The sequence below is a fragment of the Microtus ochrogaster genome, chromosome 10, assembly GCF_000317375.1.
Source record: "Microtus ochrogaster isolate Prairie Vole_2 chromosome 10, MicOch1.0, whole genome shotgun sequence".
Taxonomy (NCBI): domain Eukaryota; kingdom Metazoa; phylum Chordata; class Mammalia; order Rodentia; family Cricetidae; genus Microtus; species Microtus ochrogaster.
Window position 1 is genome coordinate 61,689,722 of NC_022016.1, and position 7,867 is coordinate 61,697,588.

A 7,867-nucleotide genomic window follows, 5' to 3' on the forward strand; every position below is an offset into this window, starting at 1 on the left:
GAATCTTGCACAGCATTGCTATTGTAAATCCCAGCTCTCCCTCTAGGACACACTGACCAAAATATGCAACGTTTTTTGTTTTGTTTTGTTTTTGGTGGGAAGAGAGATTGTCCTGTGACTTCTGCCCGTTTCCTGAGGCCTGTGGAAATAAACCTTTATGTACTTAAAGTTATACAGAAAAATAGAATAAAGTTAATACCAAACTTGTTCAGTTATTCACCTCATCTGCACTGAGATGTGAAAACACTGGAAACGACACAAGGGTAAGAAACTACTCTTTATTTCAGACAGCCTGTAAAGTGAGCGTCACACCCTCCCACTGCCTGCCCCTACCCGTATCTTGTTATTGAAGAAAAGGAAAAACTGGCAAGGGGTGGATTCTGCAGTGCTAATAGGGTGCCTTCATGATAAGAATCATCCAGAAAGTGCTACGGCCTCAGCCTGAGTGCTAACGGGTCCAAGCTCAGATGGCACATGAAGTGGGGGCAGTGTCTCTCTAACCATCAGAGTCAAAGCCGGATACTAATGTAGGAAAAGGAAGTCTACAATTCTCTTCAGTCTTTCCTAAACCCAGTCAGCAGCAGCTTGGAGTATGTTGGTAAATAGGATTTGGGGTAGAAGTGTAAAAGTCCCATCTTTTCAGACTTCCTCCTGTTTGCAATGGTGTGAGCGACACTTATGCCACTAGAGCTGTGGAGGGCCCTTTGTAAGAACGGAATGACAAGAACAGTCACCACCTGGCATCCACTTCTACTTCCCCACTGTCTCATGGTAAATAAGACACACATTGTGGTGTGCAGGCCTTTGGTCCCAGCACTCACGGCAGAGGAGCTCTGTGAGTTCAAGGTCAGTCCACTCTACATAGTGAGTTCCAGCCAGCTAGGGCTACAAAGTGAGTGAAACTCTGTCTCAAAAAAGTGCATTTCTTCTCTTAAGCCACCCTGCTAGCCGTTCCCTCATTTTGTAACTAATTCTATCACTGAGGGTTCAAGGCGAGTTCTGTGGGGACACGAAGGCAGGCCTGTGGAGCGACTGCTAGGAGCCACTAGAAGGCAACCCTTAGATAGGAAGACAGCCTTAGGAAATGATGCAGAAACGTGCAGGCGATGCTACCCGAGCAGCGCCCACAGCAGCAGCAGCAGCACCGAGAAAGTGCTGCGTGAGCGCCTCAGGACGGCACCACCAGGCTTTTATTTGTTCCAAATTTGTGTGGGATTATGTCCTCAGCCTATCTCCCTGCTTCATTTTCTTGTCCCCTTTGGGCACAATCACTGATCTGCAACAGCAGTCTCCCTTCTTAAGAGGAAGCCCGACCATATCACAAGGTCGTAAAACAATCGCCATGGTTATTAGCTAATTAAATTTGAATTCAACACCATATGGTTCTAGGAGGCGGCAAAGGATAAGATTCAGATCTTAGATCTTTCCAAGTAGGGCATGTTAGATAACAGGAGAGGAGGGCTGATTGCAAGCTAAGTTAGAGATCAGGGTCGGCCATGGAGAGCTGGGCTTTCCTGAGCTCTGCTGTAAAGCGCAAGGGCTTCACTTAAGAAAAGGTATGATGTGGGCATGAAACCATTCTTTAGACAGTTGAAGATGGTCCCCCTCCTTAGCCAGAAACACCAGCTTTCCTGCTTTGTCCATTTGCTTTAGTCCCAGGCGGTCCTGTAGAGAGAAAGGCCATAATGAACTCAAGGGCTTAATGGAAGGTTTTAGACTAACAACAATGTGTACAGCTTTCGTCTCAAAGTACATTTTCCCTTCAGTATTAAAATAGAGCTGTGTTGTTGGGGGAGGGGGAAGGATGCTTCCTTTCAGGATTTTGTTTTGGTTTTTTGAGCTAAGGTCTTGCTTTATAGCCCAGGCTGGCCTCGAACTTGTAGCAATCCTGCCTCAGCCTCCTGAGTGGCAAGGGGGATTTTACTGTTTTGCTATTATGCCTGGCTCCTTCAGCTGCCTCTAAGCATTAAAAATACATGGCAGCTGGAGAGATAACTCAGTGGTTAAGAGCATGGGCAGCTTTTCCAGAGGTCCTGAGTTTAGTTCCCAGCAACTGCATAATGGCTCTCACACAGCTTCTGTAATGCGATTTGATGCCCTGTTCTGCCATGCAGGTGTACTAGCAGATAAAGCACCAGTATGCATTGGGGAAAAAAAGGGGGGGAGGTAAGCCAGCATAGTGACCCATTCCTTTAATTTTACCATTCAGGAGCCAGAGACAGGTGGGTCTCTGAGTTCAAGACCAGCTGGGTTTATATAAAGAGTTCCAGGATAGCCAGGACTACATAGAGATGCTGTCTTTTTTTTTTTTTTTTTTTTTTTAAATATACAGCTGAGATTGTTCTGATTCTGCTGCACTCCTAACCCCTGCAAGGTGCTAGAAATAACCAAATAACCCCTGGACCTGAGCTGCACCCCAGTGCCTGTAGTCTTCTTTCTGAAAAGCAGCTGGACAAGCCCCAGGCAAACCCAGCACAGAACAGCTATTGTGAAGTGGGACTGAGCCAAAGACAGGAGAAAACTGGTCAAATGTTCTAAGATACAGCATATCCAATTCTCAGCATCATGAACTCGGGACCTGTTAGTGGCTTGCAGTTGAGTGCCATCCCCCAATAGCCAGGCTGTCAGTCTCTTGCTGGAAGAAACTAGTGGTAGAACAAGCCGCTGCTTGTCTGTCTACCACTGGGTTTGAGTTTCATGATAAGGAGGATCTTGGCTGTAATTTCCAAGGCTGCCAGAAACTAGCTTCCCTTTCTTCCAACCTCATTCACCCGTAGGCACACCACGTGTATGAGAAAAGCAGAGGAAACCATGCCTCTGAAATTGCGGGGACACACTGAAGTAAATATGAGTCAGGTGTGGTTCTTGGGCGCTTGTGAGTCCATCTCCAGTATAAAGTATAAACTCTTCAGTTTGTGGCAGGCCACACTGGATGTGGTGAAACACTGTAACATCTGCTTGAGAAACAGCCCCAGTCCAGATCTTAAAGTAGCCTGACACCTCGCCCATGTCTGCATTTACTTAGAGGCTTCTGGAATTTGTAGTAAACTCTGCAAACCTTTTCTTCAAAAGTAAAACAGAGATGCAGCTTCTCTTTGTGTTTAAAATGAGATGCAGCAGAAAGCTGTAAACCAGCACCTAGGAAGTTAGTGTGACAAGCAACAGCTGCAACAGCTCAGTAAGGCCCAAGTCAGATGGCTCACGAGTGTTCTAGGACAAACAAGGCAAGGGCCTGCCCTCAAACAGGGCCCAGCAGCTCCAGGAGCCAGGCCTGATGACAGAAACAGTGTCAACCTCCCAAGGCAGATCACTCCCTCTCTTACCTCTTTTTTTTTTAATGTTTTCTTATTTATTATGTGTACAGTTTTCTGACTGCATGTACACGTGCAGGCCAGAAGAGGGCACCAGATCTCATGACAGATGGTTGTCAGCCACCAAGTGGTTGCTGGGAATTGAACTCAGGACCTCTGGAAGAGCAGTCAGTGCTCTTAACCTCTGAGCCATCTCTCCAAGCCCCTCTCTTACCTCTTTGTATATAGTGCTCTCCTGGACAGGAATGGTTTCCTTAGCTTGGCCACTTATGTAAAATCCAAACCACTGCAGGAGAGAAGGAAAAAGAATAGGTCAGATTCGACGCTAGCTAGCACCTGAAACTACCAGCAAAACGAACAATGTCATATACGCAACATAAGCAAGAAAGAAGAATGGGAGTGGGGCCTTGGTTTTGGGGACCTGGAACTCCCTTGTGTAGCCCAGGTTGATCTTAACCTGGCAAGCTATCCGTCTGAGCCTTCTGAATGCTAGAACTATAGCCATGTGCCAGCACATGTAACATATGGATATATCATGTCATCTCACTTTAACAGCCAATCCTTAGGGAGGACTCTTTCTCCGGTTTTCTATTTCCCTGTCACTTCTGCTTCCTTCACTCTGCAGATGAAAGCCCCCGTGCCGCCCCAGTCATTCGAGGATAAATACATAAGCCCCTTCCCCAGACTCCCAGTCTAGCAGGCACAGAACCAGTTCGTTGTTCAGCACTGGGTCGGATAGAGAATCACGTGCTTGTGGCTTCTTACTTGGCACTGTGATGCAAAGGGGGCAACAGTATGAGCACGAGCAAGGATTTCTAATGGGATGCATTTGGAAATTTGGCATTCATCTAGTTTTCGTAGCATAAAATATCTTGATTTTTTTTCTCCAGTCATTTATATATGTAAAAATTCTGAGCTCAGGGGCTAGAGAGATGGCCTGTTCTTAAGAGCATTGCCTGTTCTTCCAAAGGTCCTGAGTTCAATTCCCAGCAACCACATGGTGGCTCACAACCATCTGTAATGGGTCTGGTGCCCTCTTCTGGCCTGCAGGCATACACACAGACAGAATATTGTATACATAATAAATAAATATTAAAAAAAATTCTGAGATCATAGGCCACTCAAAAATGCGGTGAGATCTGGCCCTCAGGCTGCCATCCCCTCCCAGCTGTGATCTGACTGTGAGCAGAGCTTCCGCTGAGGCAGCTGGTGGTTCTCCGTCTTCCCAGCACTCAAAAGGAGAGGGAGAAGGGTCAGTGCGAGTTCGAGGCCAGCCCGGGCTACCGAGTGAGGGCTTCACTAAAATGAGAGCCGAATTCTGGGAGTAGGGGCCGCGTCCTAAAGGAAGTGACACTGTATTTAGCCTTAGCAAAAGAACAGGAGTTTGTCGGGTGGAGAAGCCAGGGGAAAGCATTCAAAAGACGAAGGCTCATGAAAGAAGCCTCCAAACAGGTTCGGGGCATTTCGAAACAAAAATATGGGAGACGAAGCTGTAAAGATTGTTACCTCTAAATCAAGACAGACCTGGACATCAAGCTTAGGGGTTCATAAATATGGGGCTAGTCATTCTGAATCCCTTTTGGGACATATCTCTGAGAACCTGATTAAAACTAAAGTGTACCAAATTTACTTAAAATTCTGGGTGCAACTAGGGGATTGCAGCTGATTTCCTGGGTGCAAAGTTGGTGGGAGGACAGGTCTGCCCAGGAAGCAGCCGCCACCTGTGCCATTGACTCCCTACAGTCTCTTGGCACACTGTGGCCTCATGTCTCACCTCAGATTCTACCGGGTCCACAATGGAATCGTTGAGGAATTTCACCATCACGAACTTCTTGAGGGCCATCAGGTTCTTCTTGTAGGACTCGTTGACACTCTGGAAGAAGAGCAGTAGTGCAGGGTTGCTACTGTCAAGTTCAGGCAGCGATTCAGAGTTCAGCCTTCCCTTAAAAGCTGTCTGACTGGTGTGTTATCAGCCAGGCTGGATTCTCCCATGAGTTCTGCCCACGTACTCTATATACATTAGTCACTTCGGTCACAGGCTTCAAACCAAGACAAACAAACAGAATTCTGGGTTGTTCTGTCACCGGATTCAGCATTGTTTCCTGACTTTTTTTTGTTTATTGTCCTCTTCAACTTTTTGCTTTCAAACAACAAATGCCCTCTACTTAGCCATTATATAAAGTGAACCATTCAATTGGCCAGAATGTCCCAAACCATGCTCATGCTTGGGTACAGTCTCTGCCTTTTCTAGAGTCTCTTAAGTCCCATCTAAGCCGGGCGGTGGTGGTGCACACCTTTAACCCCAGCACTTGGAGGCAGAGGCAGGTGGATCTTTGTGAGTTCAAGGCCAGCCTGGTCTATAGAGCGAGTTCCAGGGCAGCCAGGGCTGTTACACAGAGAAACCCTGTCTCGAAAAAACAAAAACCAAAACAAAAAAAACGTGCTTTGTGCAGTCAGCAGCTGTGAATTCCCACTTTGCCCAGCAGGCCACCTACTGTCACCTCATTCTGCTGCTTCAACATGAAGAAAGTGGAGGGCTTCAGGGAGGAGGAGGGCCAGATGGAACTCATGAGTACTGCCTCTCACATTCAAAACCCTTGGTTCTTGGCTTCTGCTTGGGGTATTTTTCGCAAATGGGCACTGGTTGATTTCTTTCTGACAGCCAGAAAGAAACGCCTAACCACGGGAGCAGTTTGGGTGCTTACCCTTTCTTGATTTATGTCTGCCAGGAAGATGCTGTGGTTGCGGTACACATCCTCCTTGATGGGGTCATGCCAGTACTGTGCTTGCACCAGGCTGAGGAAGAGAAGGAACGAAGGTGCTTCTCTGTCAGCATGCCCGGGGCATGCTCCAGTGCCTAGGCAACCAAGAGACTTCAAAAGATGAAGGATCAAAGCCCCTATGTCCCAAACCTTGCCTTCTCCTAGGGATGACTTTGTAGACCTGTCAACAAGACATCTATCTTACTGAGAGGGGGACAGGCCATTTGGAAGATAGAGAAAGTCCAAATATTTGGGGACTCTCTGTCTATCAAGGACCAAATTCCAAAGATTTTGGCTTTTGATAGAGATTCATCAATACTTGGCTTCCTTCTAATCACAGTGGCCCAGGCTGTCTCTCCGCACAGCCCCACCTCCCTACTCTCCTTTGCTTCCTAGTCATCCTGTAAGACGCCCCTTCCTCCCCATTATTACCCCCATCCTTCCTCAGCCAGGCAAGGAGATTTAGCCATCCCGGTGCGACTATCAGGAATCAGAACGACACTCTCTAATCTGTTCATAAATGTATTTGGAGCCAGAGGTGTGGTACCCACCTGAAATACCAACACCTGGGAGGTAGGGGTCAAAAGTTCAAGGTTATCTTCAGCTATGTAGCAAATTTGAGGTCAGCCTGGGCTAACATGAGACCCTGTCTCAAAAAATGTATCTGGAAGTTCTAAAAAGTTTAATTTCATTGATACTTCAAAATTCAGAGATATGAGCTAAAGAAATGGCTCAGTGGTTAAGAGCACTAGCTGCTTTTCCAGAGGACCTGGCTTGTCTCCCCCCCACCCACATGGTGGCTCACAGCTGTCTGTAACTCCAGTTCCCAGGGATTCAATGCCTTCTTTTGGACTCTCTGGGCACCAGCCACATACATGGTACATGTACACACACAAGCAAAACACCCAGACACATAAAATAAGAATAATATACGAATAAATAAAAACTTCAGGGCTAAAGGTATTCTTTTTTTTTTTGGTTTTTCGAGACAGGGTTTTTCGAAACCTGTCCTGAAACTAGCTCTCGTAGACCAGGCTGGTCTCGAACTCACAGAGATCCGCCTGCCTCTGCCTCCTGAGTGCTGGGAGCTAAAGGTATTCTTAAGAGATAATAGTATTTGTCTGACCTGCAATGGCTTTGATCCCCAGCACCGCAAAAATAATTAGATACAGAAAAGTTCAACAGACAATTTTTTAAATAGTGCCATCAGTACCAATCTGCCATGCTTGAGTATCACTGCTCGCTATTGTTCCCTACAGGGCCAGAAGGCCCTTGACAGACAGTAGACGCTCTATCCTAAGGGTCTGCTAAATGATGGGTTCACACAGGACGTGAGACAAGCTGTGCCTGGATTAGGGGTGTGAGGAGAAGGGAGGCTGCAGAGTGAGAACACTGGGTAGGGCACAGATTCAAATGTAGGGGGACATCTTTCCGAGGTGACCGATCCTGGCTCACCAGCACAGTGGGAAGAGATGATGAGGAAGGCCTTTGGACCCAGTCAAGCCAGCTTCCTGGTGGCCTGACTTCCAGGAGGCCAGAGGCTAAGGATGGAGTGAGGGCAACCATCGCCATGACGCGTCTGCTGTCAAAAGGAGACAGCTAAAAGGAGCCGGCAGGAAGATTCCAGGGACATTCCATTGTAAGGGGCTCGATGCCAGTGGCACAGCCCAGAGGAGGCCCGAGGATGAACAGGAGCAGAGGGCCTGGAAGGAGGCTCATGAACAGACAGAAGAGAAACTGCCTCACTGTCAACTTGTGCCACTGGGGGTAGACTGGAAACTGCCTCTCTGTCAA

The 7,867-nt window shown here is 47.3% G+C and overlaps 1 protein-coding gene across 1 annotated transcript in view; it reads right to left on the minus strand.

Moving 5' to 3' along the window:
- Positions 1–264: 264 nt before the first annotated feature.
- Ppt1 (palmitoyl-protein thioesterase 1) overlaps positions 265–7,867 on the minus strand; it is a 22,832-nt gene continuing 15,229 nt past the window's right edge. The window contains exons 3-6 of the mRNA XM_005353308.3: positions 6,017–6,107; positions 5,086–5,184; positions 3,526–3,597; positions 265–1,665 (exon numbers count right to left, since the gene is read on the minus strand). Of these exons, the coding sequence (XP_005353365.1) occupies positions 1,543–1,665; positions 3,526–3,597; positions 5,086–5,184; positions 6,017–6,107 (385 nt within the window). The 3' untranslated portion in view covers positions 265–1,542. The remainder of the gene's footprint in view (positions 1,666–3,525; positions 3,598–5,085; positions 5,185–6,016; positions 6,108–7,867) is intronic.